At 33.6% G+C, this 18,819-nt stretch overlaps 3 protein-coding genes and 2 pseudogenes across 3 annotated transcripts; all 5 read left to right on the forward strand.

The window, feature by feature from the left end:
* Window positions 1-304: 304 nt before the first annotated feature.
* LOC120161168 (probable WRKY transcription factor 43) lies at window positions 305-1,145 on the forward strand. The gene is made up of 2 exons (XM_039171432.1): window positions 305-788; window positions 926-1,145. The coding sequence occupies exons 1-2, from the start codon at window positions 388-390 to the stop codon at window positions 1,119-1,121; spliced, it is 597 nt and encodes a 198-aa protein (XP_039027363.1). The 5' UTR covers window positions 305-387; the 3' UTR covers window positions 1,122-1,145.
* Window positions 1,146-4,078: 2,933 nt separating this feature from the next.
* On the forward strand, window positions 4,079-4,783 carry LOC120160996. Its single transcript, XM_039171304.1, has one exon. The coding sequence runs from the start codon at window positions 4,094-4,096 to the stop codon at window positions 4,751-4,753; it is 660 nt and encodes a 219-aa protein (XP_039027235.1). The 5' UTR covers window positions 4,079-4,093; the 3' UTR covers window positions 4,754-4,783.
* Window positions 4,784-8,475: 3,692 nt separating this feature from the next.
* On the forward strand, window positions 8,476-9,398 carry LOC120161071 (annotated as a pseudogene).
* A 178-nt stretch (window positions 9,399-9,576) lies between these two features.
* LOC120161146 lies at window positions 9,577-11,267 on the forward strand (annotated as a pseudogene).
* Window positions 11,268-15,951: 4,684 nt separating this feature from the next.
* On the forward strand, window positions 15,952-17,736 carry LOC120161177 (reticulon-like protein B5). Its single transcript, XM_039171442.1, has 5 exons — window positions 15,952-16,311; window positions 16,790-16,970; window positions 17,075-17,216; window positions 17,307-17,376; window positions 17,474-17,736. The coding sequence occupies exons 1-5, from the start codon at window positions 16,110-16,112 to the stop codon at window positions 17,638-17,640; spliced, it is 762 nt and encodes a 253-aa protein (XP_039027373.1). The 5' UTR covers window positions 15,952-16,109; the 3' UTR covers window positions 17,641-17,736.
* The last annotated feature ends 1,083 nt before the right edge of the window (window positions 17,737-18,819 follow it).

Raw genomic sequence — 18,819 nt, forward strand, 5'->3', positions numbered from 1 at the left:
TATATATATATATATATATATATATATATATGCATGGTTGGGGTGATAACGTGTTGAGAAGGCAGCATGTATAGGATTGGGAAGACGCCTTTTATTACTTGAGGGGAAGGGATGGGGAGGGGCAGTTGAACAAATGTAGGTGAGATGTTGTTGGCTCCACCAAAGTTGCAAGATATATAGAGGAATATATATACTCCCCTCTCCTAAAACTCAATCAATTCTTATTCTAAATCTCTATATATGTGGAGTAGTCCAACCTCTTCCACCTTCCCACACCACTTTCTTTCCCCCTTTTAATCTTCATTTCTCTATCATTCTCACTTCCTCTTTTATTATTTCTCCCCTTATATTCCCTGTGGAGCCCTCAGAATTTTATCTTCTTCACCTATGGATGGCCAAGAAACTATCCCACCACCGGCTGTGCCACCGTTATTGTCACCTCCCACGCCTCCTTTTCTTCCAACCCCATCCTCCTCACTTCACCCTCCTTTAGATACTCAAATGATCCCCGATATTGATTGGGTTAGCCTCCTCTCCGGTCAATCTTTTCTGGGTCATGATGATCACAGCAAGCCAATTATTGAAGCTCCTTCTTCGATGACCCCAAACGGAGGCGACCATCAGACTGAGAATGGAAACAACAAAGAGAAGAGGAAAGGTTGTCGGTTCAAAAAGACAATCCGGCCGAGGTTTGCGTTCCAAACCAGGAGTGCTGATGATATTTTGGACGATGGGTATCGGTGGAGAAAGTATGGGCAAAAAGCTGTCAAAAACAGCAACTATCCAAGGTTTATTTATAATCAAAACTACTGTTTTCTCTAGCATACTTTGCCATGTTTGTTTGTTCTTGGGTTTTCATGCATATTTTTTTATTACAAAAATTGCATGGAATATATATTCATTTATTGATTTGTAAATGGAATAGGAGTTATTACCGGTGCACGCATCCCACATGCAACGTGAAGAAACAGGTTCAGAGGCTGGCAAAAGACAGCAGCATCGTGGTGACTACTTACGAAGGAATTCACAACCATCCTTGTGAGAAGATAATGGAAACCCTAACCCCTCTTCTCAAGCAAATGCAATTCCTTTCTAGGTTTAATATCAACTTCCAACCCTAATTCACCTCATCACTTTAACTAACTTATTAGCCCCAACAACAAATAATCAATCTTACCATGTAAAGTGTTAAGTTGCATAAATAATTCATGTTAATATCTTAGATAACCTTATTATGTTTATTTCAATTTCCTAATTTTCGATATTTTATTTTATTTATTAATTTATAATATAATTATTAATTTTTATGTTTGATCATCTTATATTAAAAAATAAGAATTAAATGTTTCTTTATGATCCACTTTTTATTATTTACAAATAGATTTTTAACGTTCTTTGATCTAGTCCTACTATAGTTTTTATCTTTATTATAGTTGAATAAACTAAAGCATACTTTGCACACAATGTTGCTCATATACGAATCATCGAGGGAGAACATATCCTCCTACGTCAACTTGGGTTTATTCACATATATATTTTTATTTATTTGTAAACATATTCAATTATTTGTTAATATTAAACTTGTGAATATGTTTATTTAATGTTGGACACAAATATGAATAATTTTTAAATATACAAACATGAATTTTTTTAATGAATACAAAACAAACAGGAGCAAATTTAAAAATATACAAATAAACATGAATAAAAGTTTATTCATTCAGTTTGGACTTATTTAAAACCTAATGATATTTACACTAATATACAATGAAATGATTGGACTCTCAGCTAATGAATTTGAAGTTAAAATTGATGGTTATTTTAAAATTGGAAGAAAGTTGGTCTCTCATTAATTTTGATTTGCATTTACGTGGGTGAGAGGGGGCAAAAGTTATTTTCATGAGCTTACCTTATCTTCTTCATTTTTTCCCTATTCTTCATCTTTCATTTTTTTCTTCCAAAAATCCTAAAACAGATATATTTAAAGGAGCAATTTTTCTAATGACATCTTATATTGAAGAAAGTAAGAATCAATATATCAATACCTCAAGATCACCCATAAAAACCTAGGCCTTTTTAAAAATGAGTATCAATACTCATTCTTTAGGTATCATTATTGTCCATCTATTACCAATATTCTTATCTTAGTATTGATATTATAAGATATTAGGAAATTCTACTATATTCATTTAGTATCAGTATTCCTTACTAGTATCATTGCCCTAAGCCTATGATATGAAAGCTTAAAAGCACATCCTTAGAAGACTACATTCTTCATCATCATCCCAAGACTAGAAAAGGCCCATAAAGCTTGAAGTGACTAAATTTACCTTTGAGCATATCATACTCTAAGATAAGAAAGTTGTATATCAATAATAAGACTTTGAATAACTCCGATGATGGATAGTGTCTGTCTATGTCTTTTGGGTTCTTCTTCTTCTTCTTCTTCTTCTTTAAACCAAATGACAAAAGACTTAACAATTCACTCAAATACTTGTACCATTTTTTTTCTATCAGACGACTTGAAAGAGGAGCATTTTCGTTGTTATCAGCTAACTTATGGAAGGTTTAAGAGATTAAGAATGAGGAGAGTAATTATATGGGTGTTAGGGTTTTTAAGTCCACGTTAGATTTTGGTCACTTAGGTGGGTTTTGCTTATTTTTTAATTTTTAATTAAGATTTTCGTTGATGACTTAATAAGAGTTAATGACCGAAGAATTAAGATCGAACGAATCGATAACAGCCAAGGGAATAAGAGTTAATTGTCAACGGCCGAGGACAATCGCGGATGAAAAAAAATAACGGCCGGTTAAATAATTTTTGTGACGAAAACAACAACCTGAGAATGATCGACGAATGATACTAGGATAGACATCCGGTGAGTCATTTAACCGGTTGCCGGAGATAAAATAAAGAATATATGAACTGTTTAAGAAGATTAAACCATTGAGAGCAAGCAGAGAAAGGTACCGGGAGAATAAGTCCGACTTATTATTATTATGCAATAACCAACTGATGGGCTCAGACTAACTTATAGTATTTATAGCCCAAAGCATACAACTGAACCAACTAACATAAACCCAGTTAGTTACAACTAACAACAGCTCACTCTAACAAAGTTAATTGAGAAAACCACTTTAAAATCTTTAATGACCTAACTGATTTAGGTAAAGGTTAATATCTAATTTAGCTATCTCGTGTATTGGATAGCTTCGCTATATTGTTATAGATATTAGATACAAATAACATGTGAAATATGTATTTTTCTTTGATGACAAGAATTTAGAAGAAAAAATATATATATTTGTCATGACATTATTCAACTCATCACACCTTATTATATAAAATTATTCTTTTTAGTTATCGACAACTGATCTTCTGATCGTCGGACACGTCATCGTCCCCGTCTCTCCGAAAAGAAAGATCAAGTTTCCTACTCTCAAAGACTTCTTTTGATTTTCTTTCCATTTTATGTCTTTCCGATATGATTTGGAAACCTCTCAATTTGTATGGTTATTGAAGAAAAATAAGGTCAGTCCGGTTATTAATTGCAGAGAAGAAGTGGTTAGCAGTTGCCTCAGATGATGTTGATGTTCATAAATTTATCAATGCCAGGAAACCACGTTAGTCTCATTAAAGGGAGCCACCTCAACATTTTATTTTTGATATATTTTATGTTTGTTTTACTCTTCATATTTAAAATTTATATTTTTCCTTTTTAATAATATCGTTTTCAACATTCGAATCTAAAGTGCCTTATCATACACGTAATAGTGTAACGCTAATTAATTAATTGATTAAATTTCTCCATACGTAATGACTTTTGTATGAAAGAAATGGAAACCATTTAATACTGGAAGTGTAAATTCAAAGCAAGGATGCAAAATGAGCTCCAAGTCAACATGGAGCAGCCTGGGATTTGAAATGCAACGCAAATAAGAAGAAGAAAAATGGAATCAAATCAAGAATGCGTCAATTGCATTATTAAAATGTAGCAGACTCACGAACTAAAAACATTATAAAACCACAAAATTATATCCCTCCAAGATTTCCTAAACATCCTTCCCTTAGTTTCCCGATTCAACTCTTCCCATGGCGGAAATGGACCAGGCAAAGCCTCTAGCACCGGCGTCGGACCTTCCCAAGAGCGACGATGGAGAGGCAGCTCTGCATCCGAGTAAAGCTGGACCTAAGAAATTCATCAAATGTTTAGGTTCCATTGCTGCTCTAACCACCGTTCTAGCTGCAGTGGTCATAACTCTGATTTTCACGGTTCTTCGAGTCAAGGATCCGACCATCGAAATGAACGGCATCACGGTTACAAACCTGGAGCTAATCAACGGCACAACTCCTAAGCCGGGTTCCAACATCACCGTAAGAGCCGACGTGTCAGTTAAAAATCCCAACATAGCATCGTTCAAATATAGGAATACCACCACAACTCTTTACTATTATGGCAAGGTGGTTGGGAATGCCCGGGGCCCCGCAGGCCGTGCGAAGCCCCGTCGAACCGTGCGGATGAATATTACTATCGATATTATCATGGATCGGCTCTTGGCCAGTCCGAATTTGATGTCAGACGCCAGCTCGGGGACTTTGACCATGAGCAGCTACTCGAGAATTGGAGGAAGGGTCAATATGTTGAACATTATAAAGAGGCATGTTACTGTAAAGATGAATTGCTCCATGACAGTGGACATCTTCAGCCAAGCAATTCAAGCACAAAAATGCAAGCGGAAGGTTGATCTATAAGATACCGGACGTGACGGATTCAGAAATATTTTTTAGGGTAATCATATATTAATAATATAAAATTTTTATATGTGAATGGACAAAAATAAAATTTTACGGTGAACATAGTTAAATGAATAACTAATAGGAGAAATTTTGAATTTTGGAGTGCACACTTACCTAGCCGGGATATAGTTTACATACTTGACTACTTTCAGATACAATGACATGTTTCCTTACACATTATGGAACGTATATATGTAATATTATGATAAATATTGTATAATTTTACGACCATAAATGATCATAATTTTACCTTATAAAGATTACAGTATGTTGATGGAAAAAATACGTTATGACGGTTTTAAACAATTTATTTGTGATCAGTAGTTCAATAAAGAAGATGGAGAATTAATAATAAGTTGAAGAAGATGACATATGGTGTGATTCAAAGAGAGGATTCGAGATTTGTCCTCCAGCCTTGCATGAGGGTTTATATACAAATCCCTTAGTGCTCGAGTCTATCCATAAACTAATAGGATAAATAAATATGACTGTCAGACAATAAATTTGACTTTAACAGAATAAATAAATATGGTTATGACTATCCCTAGGTCAGTGATAACATCAAGGGATAACGGCTGGTTAGTGGATATAGAATTTTGAAAGTTTTTAAGAACTCCGAGACTTCGATCAATAAAAAATTTCTTTTGAAAATTTTGATAGACAGAAGAATAACAATAAAAGTATAGTTTATGAAGAAGATTTAGAGGAAATACAACACAATACATAAAAATAAGCGAAGCATTTAAATACAGTAATTTCCCCTTGGTTTATACTAGTGGAGTAGGGAATTAATTCAAGGTGAAATGGCTTTTAGTTGAAAAGTAGGGCATGAATTCAATAATGAATTGAAGGGCTATAAGTTTTGGCAAGGACCGGACATGTCCTGTGTTTAAAGGTTAGTTTGATAGGGCAAATTACGCATGGGGGGACCCCGATGGGAAGTTGATCCAAATGCCTTAGTATTAGGGAAATTGGTCAGATATCCAACAACTCTGTCTCAGTCGCATTGATTCTTTGAATAATTGAATTGCTATAAACTAGTGTTAGATGTAGTCACAGGCTTCAAAATCATTTCAAATTTTACAAGAGAATGAAAAAGCGACGACTGCTGCAAAAGAATAAGAATCAGACCGTAAATCTGTCCTAGTTGGGTTTCGTCATTTCTTATTCTTTTCTCCTCATGCAATACTATTTTTTTTATAACCACATATAATTTATTTATTAATCGATTAATCAAAAATAAATATTACATAAGCGAAGATGACTCTCCCATCTAATTTAATACGTTTGTTAATAATAGAACTCAAACTGTTAATTTTAGTTATCTAATACCTAGTCTCGTCAGACGAAAGTGATTATTGGTACAATAATGCAATATTATTACAAAGAACAAAACTCGTGCTCATCTTATAACATCTAATCTCCGAGCCCAGTCCTTCATCCAGACGTGGACTGTTTACATGGAGCCCTGTTTATAAGGTCTCGACCAGATTTAATTATAGAGCATATACCTCCCTACTATATTTATAATTTTATGAATTTTATTTTAATATTCTAATTATGTTCATAATAATTATTTTACATTTGATCTTAGTTTAATTATAATTTTACTTTAGATTAACATTCAATATTTTTATTAATTTAGGACAAGTACAAGATAGTATTTGTTCAAAGATAACTCTAAATTATTTGATACTGAATGTTCACACCCCTGACATTCATAGTGCTCGAACTTGAGACCTCAAAGAATAACAACAATTATTTTACCATCAAAGTTGCTTGATTAATTATCACTCTTAAGTTGATACCTTCCACAAATTAATACGTCAAGAATTTTTAAGTTAATACTCGAACTTTAATTTTATTAATTATTTTGATACATCTATACATGATATTAACTTTTAGTATTCTGATCATATAGAACTTTGTTGTATATGGATGATGATATCATCCTCTATTTTTATAAAAAAAATCTTTAAAATTTATTAAAAATAATAAAAAAATTATAATGAAATAAATATAAATTTAAAAACATTCGATTATCTTTAATAATTCCTCTCTAATTGACTAGTCAAGTTTTACTCATTTATCTATTTTTATTTGAACCTTTAATCTGTTCTTTATTATACTGCAATACAATTTTGTTTGTTTTTCTCTCTACCTTCTATTATTTTCATTTGTTTTCTCCTCATTTTTATGCTTAATTTGGGTGGAAATTTATTAAAACTGCTCATACAGATGTATGTATTTGTTATCCAAACAAGATATTCGGTTAATATAATATGGATGATGATTTTTTTTTAATTACATCAATTTATAATATTTGAGATTTTTTATTTTTAGATAAATCAAGTTTTATTATCCAAGAGAAAACAACACCTTCTACTAAGTGCAATAGAAAGAACCTCTACCAAAGAGCTACCCTAATCCCAAACTGTACAGCGACTGACATTAGTCGAATCCCTCCTATGTATATATATATTTGTTGTGTAAACGAATGAAAACTATGTTCTTTATACAATCAAGAATCTCCTCACCTGTTCGACATCTCCCTCTAAAATGTTTAGCATTCCTTTCATTCCACACATTATACACAAAAGAATTGCAAGAAATCTTTCAAATAACTACTAGCAAAGATTTACCCTTCAAACATGCCCAAGCAAACTCCTCATACCAACCAAGATTCGATCTCGAAATGCCACAAAGTCCCAGGATACTAGACCAAATTCATTTTTAGAAAAAAGCATTAAAGAGAAATATGATCTCTCGATTTCATACTAAAATGGTTGTCCCTTGTTCCCATATGTAATGAGGTAAGGGGGAGGTAAGATAGTAGGTTGCCCCCAACACTAGGTTGAGAGCAGCTTCCGTAGGAGACCTCCAAATTATGAAATGCCCTCCATGAGACTCGATCTCACGACCTCAAGATTAAATCCATAAAAGATACTCATTCACCACCGTTAGATCCATACGCTGAAGCCGATCATAAGTAGGCAGAGGAAATCAAAGCAACTTTTGCTACTCTTCTTCCCCCTAATTTCCTCCCAAATCCATCTAGCACGTCTAATCGTCCGGTTATAACTAATATTATTAATAATCTTTATTATTTTCATATATATAATATTTTAAATAATTAAATAATTAATTTTATAATATTTTTATTATGAAAATATATTAATTTTAATATTCTTATTGAAATTATATTTTAATAAAATAAATTTTTTTGAATAAATTATTTTAATATTTTGAAAATAATAATACTAATTTTTTTATAATAAATAATATTATTTATTGTATTTAATATTTATAAAAAAAATTATCAACTAGTGGAAAATAATTTATATAGCATCATCTAAATATTATAAAATAATTTTTATTAAAAATATAATTCATTATACATAGATTATTTTTCGAAATTTATTTTCTACTGAACAAACCCTAATCTTATATCATAGTCTTGAACCCCAATCCTTGAGTTCCTGGAGGGAATGAGGTCTCATCAAGTCAGAGTGATTGGGTACAAAAGCAATGAATATGAAAAATAGGGTGTCAACTACCTACTGCCAAGTGAGGTGCTTAAATTAAATTAAGTAGATTAAACTTTTAAGCTCTGAACTGAGATTTAAATTTTATTAAAGCCCTTTGAATTTCCCCAATATTTGAATTTGCAACCAAAAATGCAAAGCAGCACAATTAATGGCAACCCCAAACACAGTATTAAATGCAACAGCAGCAGCCTCTGCCCACCCTTCTTCTTCTCTTTCCTTCCACCAAATGGATCCTCATCTCCCCTCCAATGTCCACCCTTCCCCAACTATCTCACCAACTTAGGCCTCGGCTATTCCATCGCCATCGCCCTCGGTTTCCTCGTCCTCCTCTCCACCATCCTCCTCGCCTCCTACATCTGCTGCCGCTCTTCTTCCTCCTCTTCTTCCCCAGGCGCCTTCTCTCCCAACACCACCACCAACTCCGATGGAATCACCCTCCCCAGGATCATTTTCGTCGCCGAAGACGATGAAAACGACAACTCCGTCGTGGGACTCGACCAGGCCGTTATAAACTCTTACCCCAAGTTCCAGTTCAGTAAAGATCAATCGTCCGCGGCGGATCCCGCTAACGCTAACGCAACGTGCTCGATTTTGTTTGTGTGAGTATAAAGATTCGGAGACGTTGAGGATGATGCCCGAGTGCAGACATTATTTCCATGCTCCTTGTCTTGACGCTTGGTTGAAACTCAACGGGTCTTGTCCCGTTTGCCGGAACTCGCCGCTCCCCACTCCGCTGTCTACACCTTTGTCTGAAGTCGTTCCTTTGTCCCAGTACGCCTCGGATCGATGGAGTCGAAGGTGACTTCTTTTGGTGGTTGATTTGTTGTGGGTTTCAATCAAAGAGAGCATTTGTATATGCATAATTGCACCATTTTTTACTTGTTTTCTGTTGTTCATTTCAATGAGACACTGATTCAACTGCTATATTGCTTTGGTTCAAATTCTTTATTAAGCAGTTGAGATTTGACAAGAATTAATGGATTGAAAGAAAGAAAAAATCACTTCTTTTTCCCAATTGTGCTAAAATAAAGTACAATACACAACAGAGAGGCTTCTGAGCATATGCAGACACCTAAGTTGTGTAAAGAAAATGTATTCATTTTTCTTAATGACAACGTGAGTGAAGCTCTCACAAATCCCAAAGCCTTTAAAAATTATCGTCGCCATTGAAGATGACCTAACTTGTTTAGGAAGATAACACCGGTTGTGGGAGATTGAATCTGGACTTGGGGATTGACGCTTTGATTGACATGTGATTCTTAAAGGAGCGTTGACTTGGCCATTACAGTGCTTTCTTCAAAGCACCCATGTGCCCTATGCTTAAAATCTTCCCATCTTCCTCTTGCTTCAACATATTTTTATTGTTAAAATATAGGACCTTTGCTCAAATTCACCTTCATCTTCTTCTATGTTTCTCAAGTTTGCTTGTATTGTACATTAAGCAATTCTTTCCGAGTTAACTCAATAGATAGGCTTTTTATTGTTAGAATGAATTTCCGGATGGAGAGGTTATTTCTCATTCTCGATAAGATAAAGATGGCTAAAGTAAATGGCTTGGCGAAGACGGGGACATGGAAAAGTGTTCACAGGACATCTTTATATTGGGTGCTTGTGCTTGTGCTCTTCTCGTTTCTGTTGCTACCTTATCTAGATCTTATTCTATTCGATCTCTCCTGATTACTGATTCCTTCTGCAATGTGAACCCTTCGAATCCCAGTAGAAATGGAGGCGAAGCGAGTGCAAATTTTGAGGTTGTCATTCGGAAAATCCGACAAGAAATGGATGAGTTGAGGAAAAGTATGTCCAAGGAGTCGTCCTCATCGGAAATCTTGCTTAGACATAGTCGTTTCCTTGCTGATATTCTTGGTCAAATCGAGTCGATGCAGGAACCGGTGCGGAACATTGAAAACACGACCGTCAACCATCCCCTGGTGAAACCGATTCATCAATCCGATGGGCCTGCGGATTACTTCTTTATCAAAGAGATCCGAAAGTATGTTCGGATCAAGCCGAACAGATTAGGGAAACAGAACTTCATGGGAGCTAATGGCACATTCACGAGCATCGGTCATGCTTGTTTTGCAATGGAGGAGCTCGAAGAGTACATGGATTACGATGTCGGCGAAATCTGCAAGACTGCAACTACGATTGGAAACTAGCTCAAAAACTAATGGTTCAAGGCTGCGATCCGTTACCGAGGAGACGGTGCCTCGCTAGAGCTCCGAGGCTATACACTCAGCCTTTCCCCATCACGGAGTCCATATGGAAGCTGCCCGACGATCGAAATGTTCGGTAACACCACCCGCAAAGGGTTCTTCAAATTTGCAGATTGCTTCAATCCGTCACACCACGAAATGCCGAGATGGATCCAACCGGTCGAATTAGACCCTGAAACAAACACAACAGCAGATTCTTTAATACCGGAAGTGCTGAAAATCAAGCCCGGGGAGATCAGAATCCGATTAGATTTCAGCGTAGGAACTGGGACATTTGCAGCAAGGATGAGGGAGTTCAATGTGACGATTGTCTCATCAACAATCAACCTCGGGGCACCGCTCAACGAGATGATAGCACTTCGAGGAGTAGTCGCTCTTTATTTGACCGTAAACCAGCGGCTTCCATTCTTCGACAACACCCTGGATTTGATACACACGACGAGGTTTCTGGATGGTTGGATTGATTTGGTAGTTTCTGGACTTCTTGTTGTTCGATTGGGCCAGGGTTTTGAGGCCAGGGGGACTGCTTTGGATCGACAGTTTCTTCTGTTTGAAATATGTCTTGGAGGATTACATGGAGGCATTCAAGGTGCTAAGGTATAGGAAACACAAATGGGTGGTTGTTCCAAAACGAGATAAAGATGATGGTGAGGTGTTCTTTTCCGCTGTGTTAGAGAAGCCGCCAAGGCCATTCTGATTAACATATGTATTGATGTAGGATTCAGTTCCTACCCATAGTTTTCATCTTAGAAAGCTTCATTTCTTTCCAGATTCCAATCTTTATTTTGGTTGAAAATGTTTGTAGATGCCAACTTAGAATTATTAAAGTAACATCTTCTTGCCCCTAAATAATTTATAAATCATAGACTTTGATGTATTAGTCTGTAGTGCCAATAAGGCGTATAAATTATTCGAGTTTGATTTGAATAAAACTAAATGGTGTAGCAGATAAAGTCGCCATGATGTCCAGGGAAAAGCCGATTGGAATGCAGCTATTTTCGACATCCCCGGCTGAAGTTATGTTTCTGCTGCAGGCGGAGGCGGGTACTTTACAAAATTCTGGTATAACTGTTATCTGTTGAGTTCTTATCTTAAAAAGAAAGAAGAAGAAGCGATTCAATAGCTTTCTAATCACTTTCAAGCAACCATAGCTGTAATACTTCAATCTCTTTAAAATTGTAAAATTTAAAGTTAATATAATTGTGAAATTGCATTTTGACCTTCCAAAAGTGATAATACTTCAATTTAATCCCTTAGAAATACTAAAATTGTAAGTTTATATAATGATCAGAGTACATTTTAATAATTCAGTTATAATCTCTTGACTTTTATAGTCTTGTTACCCAAATATCACCCTAAAAGATTAATATCCAACATAAAATCCTTTTTAATTTATTTATCGGATATACATCTTTTTATCATGTAAGGTAAAGAAAGTCTACACTAGACGCAATTTCGAAGGCATTTCTTATCAAAAGCGCCTTTGCCCACACGATTTTAGTGTTCTATGAAGGTTGGGTCAAAATAGAAGAAAGGAAAATGTCGTAACCGGTTTTCGTCCGGGCACGAAATATTTATTTGGCGGGAAAATTGATGTGAATAAATAGTTTTGAAAATAATTTGGGAGTCGCCATCGGCCTTTTGGGTCAGGTAGGTCGAATACCTAAAAATTATTTTTTTAAAGAGTTTTAAGAAAACATCAAATAAAAAAAATAAACTGATCTGCGTTTACAACCAAAAATTCGTTCTTTTTAATAATAAAAGGGGATTCGTGGTCGGTTACATTTAGGGAAGGATTAGCACCCCTACAACGCCCAAAATTGGTACTTTTTAATTATAAATTGTCTCTATTATTAAAAATTTAAAGATTCAAAATATATTTAATTTATAATCATATTATTTCAAAATTATATATATAAAAATTTATTTATTTAAAAATATCAGAAAAGGACTTCTAGGTGCCTTAAGACAGCTCTTTTATTTGATATTAATAAATATTAATTTGAATAAAATTAAATAATAATTTTTTTTATAATATTTAATTTTAAAATACCAGAATAGGACATCCAGTTGTATTAAGACTGTCCTTTTCTTCGATATTGAAAAATAAATATTAAAATATAATAAAAATATTTTATGAAAAATCAAATTATTATTATATATTTATATGTTTATATAATTAACTATATAAATAAGTAAAATTAAAACATAAATAAACAATAATAAAAAAACAATTAGAGAAATAAAGCTTTATAATAAATGAAAATATTTAAAATTAGTGACTAAATTAAACTTAGCTAAAATTCTAATATCAGATTAAAATAAATTAAAAATATAAACTCGGGATTAAAATATTAATTATTTAAATTAAAGGACTAAATATGATATTTATCCTAAATATATTATTTTAATATAAAGGACTAAAATAAATAAAACTAAAATTTAGAGATCAAATTAAAAGGATTATAAATTCGATTTAGTGACTAAAATGTAAGAGTTACAAGTTAGAATGGCTGCGGACGGGATTTAACAATTAAAAATTGCACAAATAGTCCTCCCTGAAACGACGTCGTTCGGGAAGAACTATTTAAGGTCTGAAACGGCTGGCCCGAAGGGCCAGCCTTCATTTCCCAGTTTCTCTTCTCTCTCAAGCAGAGAGAGAGCCAGAATTCTCTGGCTTCTCTCTAGCTTCCCTCATCGGAGGGAAGCCGGTTACCGGGCGGCGGCCGTCTGCCGCCGTGATTACTATCGCCGGCCACCGTTTCCGGTGGTCGGAAAACTTCAAAAATTCCCAAACCAAAGATCTAAATACCCTAAACCCAATTTCACCATTCTTTTATCCTAAAAAGTTAGGGATTTTCCTAGATCTAAGGAAAATACCTTCGGTATTTTTGGTTTTCCAACGCCGTTTGGGGTTCTCCGGTAAGGTAAACTCCTCCTTCTCTCTTCTTGGTTTTTGCTAGTTGTTGTGAGTTGGTCTCTCTTTTTTCTTTTTGTATCTTTGCTCTCAGTTTTTGGTTGTTCTCTCTGCTGGTTTTGGTTTTTTTGTTCTCCGTTCTTCCTCCTTTTTTTCTTTGGCAGGGACTCGGTGGCTTTTATAGCCACCACAGGTGATGGCTTCGGATCGGTCCCAAAAGGGGTTCTTCGGTGAGTCACCAGACTTCCAGTGGTGACTCACCGTTTGGGGGAGACGTGTGCGGTTACGGCCGGCCTTCTGGAGTCTTCGGTAGACGTGGTGGAAGCTGGAACGTTGGTGTGGCAGTGGAGTCTTCTGGAAGTAGCAGCAGCGGCTGGGACGTGTCCCTAGGGTATCATCACCCTAGGGTTTGTGCTGGATGAGTGTGGGCCGTTGGATCTCTCAGATCCAACGGCTGTGATGATGAGGCGGCTAGGGTTAGAGATTAAACCTTAATCTGGGTTTAGGGTTTTTGGATGGGTTTGGGCTAGTTGGGTCCTTTGTAATTGGGCCGGTCCAATATGATTTGGGCCTGTAATAATATTTATTAATAATAAAATAATAATAATAATAATATAAATAATAAAAAAATGAGTATCTTCAGAAAACAAGAGGCCGATGTTAAAAAAATGTACCAAATCTACTAAATAAGAAGTAACGTGTGTGATATGTGTCAAAAACACATATTTGCAATAGCACAAACTAATCCGAACAATGGTGACAATGTGAGTGTATAAGTTTTGTCTTTAATTATTCAATGAGTGTATATTTAAAAGGTTACGATTATACAATTGAAAAAAAATTAATATCAAAACGACGTAAGATTTGTGAATCTTCCCATAGTTGATGAGGTTGAGTTGTGGAAGACAAATCCTAAACTTAACCAAATTCAGGTCCTGATATGTATGTTGTTGCTTTTTGAAATATTTTGGATCTTAATATCTAAAATTAACTTTGATTGTCGTAGTGATATAAGTTTGATCAAATTCGAAACTTGTACATGAAAACTCAAAATCATCATGTGTTACCTTGAGATTTTTAAATCTCAAGTTGTTTAGATCCATGTTTTTTCATGTGATTAAATATATACTTCTAGACATTACTTAAAAGTCTATACATCTGTGTTATTATTGTTGTCTGGATTGACTCGTGTTAATACATGTCAAAGATACATATTGAATGCGAAACACATTTTTGAATAATTATTTGATATTTTTGACTCATTTATTCATTCTAGTCCAATCTTTATAGGCTCTTACTGTATTATTACCACATAAACAAAGATACTTTCAATAGATAATATCTTTTAAAAATGTGTTTGATATAAAGCATTTTTGCCCTACGTAGAACAAAAGGATGTCAATTTGAAAAATAAACTGCAAAAATATTATTTTATATATTAATTTTTAGTGTGATATTTAGATAAAAACCTTACTTTTATTCGGACATACCTCTTAAAATATATTTTAAAATAAAATATTAAACACTTTATAAAAATGATATATTAAAAATCAGACTCAAAATTAAATTGATATTATAATAATATAATGATGGATTCTAAAGTGTCATTTAAAATACACAACTATATACTATTAAGAAAATACACAACCACGACGACAATTAAAATTTCCTACTCAATTACGTCACAAATTAAAATCTAAAATCGAATCTATGTCTACAATGTATATAGACATTGTTACTATTTAGAAAAGATTTTAAATAAATTGACAATCGGTTGGTATAGTGAAATAAGACACTAAATCTCTTGAGTAAGATCAAAAGTTTGAATCTTAATGTTTGCGAATAAAATAAACTGAGTTAAAAGAGTTGTTATTACCTCTATAATATACGATCCAAATTTATTGATTAATAAATCAAAAATCTATAATTATATAAAAATACTCTAAACAAATAATAATCACCGCATACATTAAAAAAAATTAAACTCTAAAATCACACGTACTATCATCTCCCCCCCCCCCCTCTCACCACCACCAGAAAAAAAAATAACCCTGCCCCTTCATGTTAAGATAACGTGGAGCCCACTGATGGTAACCCGAAACTACTACTGGAAAGCATCAATATTTAATTTATTAATAAAAATTAAATATAATAAAAAATAATATATATATTTTTCTAAATTTAAATTATTTATAATATTTAAATTTAAAATTTTAATCTTATTTTAAAATTTTAATATCTTTTTCTATTATTATTCATGACACTATCATGTTAGCAACGTCTGTAAAAGAAAACATGTTAGCAACGTGGCCCATTTCGGTGAACCTTTCTCAAAACCCCGCACCGCCATCACGTTCGTCCAATCAGAAAAAATGAAGGAAATTCAGAACCCAATTTACGCTGGACCCCACCGCACCCTACCATAGCTCTCTTGATTTCAAAATTCCTTCCGAGCCTTCGCTTTTTGGTCCGAACCTCAGGCTCAGACTCATTGACGGTTTATATATTCACATCGTAAAGCCCTACATGTCCTACTTCAGCTCTCACAGACCAATATACTTTTCGGACCCCGTAAGAATCGGAGACAGGGAATCCGTCATTTTCGTGGTTTGGTTCGGATTTTTTTAGCAATGGCGGATGAATCGGAGAGTAAGCAGTCGGCTGTGGAGTCGGTGATGGAAAAGATCAGTGAGAAGATTCACTCCCACGATTCAACATCGGATTCGGACTCGGATCATGAGAAACCGAATTCCGATTCGACCGTCCAGTCTAAGATTTTTCGGTTGTTTGGAAGAGAGAAGCCAGTTCATCATGTTCTTGGCGGTGGAAAACGTACGAACTCCGAACTCTCTCATTTCACTTTTTTTTTTCTTTTTTCAAATTTCATTAATGAGAACACGACTTTTATGCTTTTAAGTTTGTTCGTTCATGGACTTGATGCAAATGAGAGTAAAAGATATAATCTAGTACTTAGTTTACTACAGTTTAGTTGATGTAACATCAGTGGATCTATATTTTGTTCTATGATTCGTGATCTGTTTGATATTTTAAATGCACTTTGAGTTGAGATCTTAAGATTTTGGGTCTTTTACTTTTGCCGTTTTCTTGTTTGCATTATGGGGAATATATCAAAGCATAGCATTTTTTTTAAAACGTTATTAGAGTAAAATGTACTCATCTAATTCCCCTAAGGGTATAAAGAATTTTAGAAAGAGAAGTTCTTGTTGTAGATTAATGGCTTTTGTTTGTGTTAAATGCTCTGATGTTGTTGTTCTCCATTCTTATATTGTTGGTAAATATTTTATTGCAGCTGCTGACGTATTCTTGTGGAGGAACAAGAAGATTTCAGCAGGTGTACTCGGTGGAGCAACTGCAATTTGGGTCCTTTTTGAACTTATTGAATACCACCTACTTACTTTAATCTGTCACGTTTCGATACTCTGTCTTGCACTAATGTCCTTGTGGTCCAATGCTCATACCTTCATCCACAAGTAAGTTTATACATTCTTTACGGGAGCTTTGGGTTATTTGGTTGTTGAGCTTAAGATATTGTATGATTTCTTAAAGACTGCATAACCAATCCTTTTCTTTATAGGACTCCACCTCACATCCCTGAAGTTCATTTACCAGAAGAGCCGTTTGTCCAAGTTGCCTCTGCTATGACGATTGGAATTAACCGGGCATTCAAGCTGCTGCAAGATATTGCATCTGGAAGAAATCTGAAGGAGTTTCTTATGGTGTGTGTGTTTCCATGCCTTTGGGGATGCTTTGTCTTAAGTTTGATTGGGAGAATTACTAATATTTCCATTCTTTGATTTGAATTTCAGGTTATAGCTGCATGTTGGGTTCTGTCAATTGTGGGGAGTTGGTGCCACTTCTTGACCTTGTTCTATATATGTAATAACACTAACTCTTCTTTTTTAGCCCCAAGTATTTTTTATCTATAGATTTCCATATACTGAATTTTTATTTATATTTTATATATCATCATTAGCTTTCGTGTTGCTGCATACGGTGCCCGTGTTTTATGAGAAGTATGAAGACAAATTTGACCCGTTTGCAGAGAAGGCAATGATCGAGATTAAAAAGCAATATGCAGTTTTTGATGCCAAGGTTTTGAGTAGAATTCCAAAGGGTCCTTTGAAGACCAAGAAGGTTTAGACAAACATTTGGCTACTTGGTTTCCAGGGTATTGTTTGTGTGCTCAAATCACATGAGGTAGAGGCATTTCTTCCTCAATCAAACTTTTACTAATGTTTTGGTATTCAGCTCAAAATATCATGCATCATCAAAATGCAATTAGTTAGCAATATGCCAAGCTTACAAATGGCACCACGAGGTCATGATGTTATAATTTAACTTTGTTTCATTTTGATAAACGTTTAGCTTTTTTACATTGGTTGCCACCTGATTTTGTGCTGTTTCCTTATGGGGCAGCCCCTTATTAATTATAATGATAAGGGTGTTTCCTTGTTTTTGTGTTGCCTTCGGTCGGTTCTAAGGTTTAATTTGAAAAAAGAAATCAAAATTTTATGAATTGAGTTATTTTGAGTGGAGTCGATTCAAATCAGTGAGTTGGTTTTTGAGTTTGGATTTTATTAATTTGGAAAAATGTATTTCAAAATAACGTTGTTTTGATTAAATAATTTGCTGTTTTGTAATTTAGTCTATAATATTTTTTTTATTTCTTAACTTTTTATTTATATTAAATTGATTTTTAATCAAATTTAAACTTTATATACTTTTAATTTTTATTTTAGATTTTTTTATAAAATTATCTTATAATTTTATATGACTATTTATATATTTTAATTTTTCTTTTATTTTAAGTTAATTTTTTATTAAACTTGAACAACAAATTCCTCTATCATTATAGAATATCAATACAATTTCCATTATTATTTTTAACAATAAATTTGAATTTTTAACTGTAATTGTTTTAAAGAAAATTCTTTTATCAATTTCTTGATTTCTTTATATTATTTCATCGACAAAATCATATAATATTAGATATATAAGATGATATTGATTTATTAAATAAAATTAAAAAGTTTATATACATATGAAAAATAATATAAAAATATATGTATATTTTATATGATTAGAGAAATTTATTTAAATTAAAACAAATACTTACTATAATATTATAAGTGATTATTAAATTTTAGGAGAAATTCAAATAACTTGATTTGACTCTAATTTTTTAAATCTGAGACTTGATTTTATATTAACTCTTATTTATGGTTAAAATTAATTATAATAATATCTTTGTATTGAATGCAACAATGATCGTTTAGAAGCATAAAAACTGAGAAATAGTGTAATAATTGCAAGCATTAG

Source organism: Hibiscus syriacus, unplaced genomic scaffold (genome assembly GCF_006381635.1).
Source record: "Hibiscus syriacus cultivar Baekdansim isolate YM2019G1 unplaced genomic scaffold, ASM638163v2 tig00111398_pilon, whole genome shotgun sequence".
NCBI lineage: Eukaryota > Viridiplantae > Streptophyta > Magnoliopsida > Malvales > Malvaceae > Hibiscus > Hibiscus syriacus.

Coding starts and splice junctions, on each gene's coding strand:
- LOC120161168 (XM_039171432.1), top strand. CDS start 388: ATGGATGGCCAAGAAACTATCCCACCACCGGCTGTGCCACCGTTATTG. Junction 789..925: donor AAAAACAGCAACTATCCAAG/GTTTATTTATAA, acceptor TAAATGGAATAG/GAGTTATTACCGGTGCACGC.
- LOC120161177 (XM_039171442.1), top strand. CDS start 16,110: ATGGCGGATGAATCGGAGAGTAAGCAGTCGGCTGTGGAGTCGGTGATG. Junction 16,312..16,789: donor TGTTCTTGGCGGTGGAAAAC/GTACGAACTCCG, acceptor ATTTTATTGCAG/CTGCTGACGTATTCTTGTGG. Junction 17,377..17,473: donor CTTGACCTTGTTCTATATAT/GTAATAACACTA, acceptor TATCATCATTAG/CTTTCGTGTTGCTGCATACG.
- LOC120160996 (XM_039171304.1), top strand. CDS start 4,094: ATGGCGGAAATGGACCAGGCAAAGCCTCTAGCACCGGCGTCGGACCTT.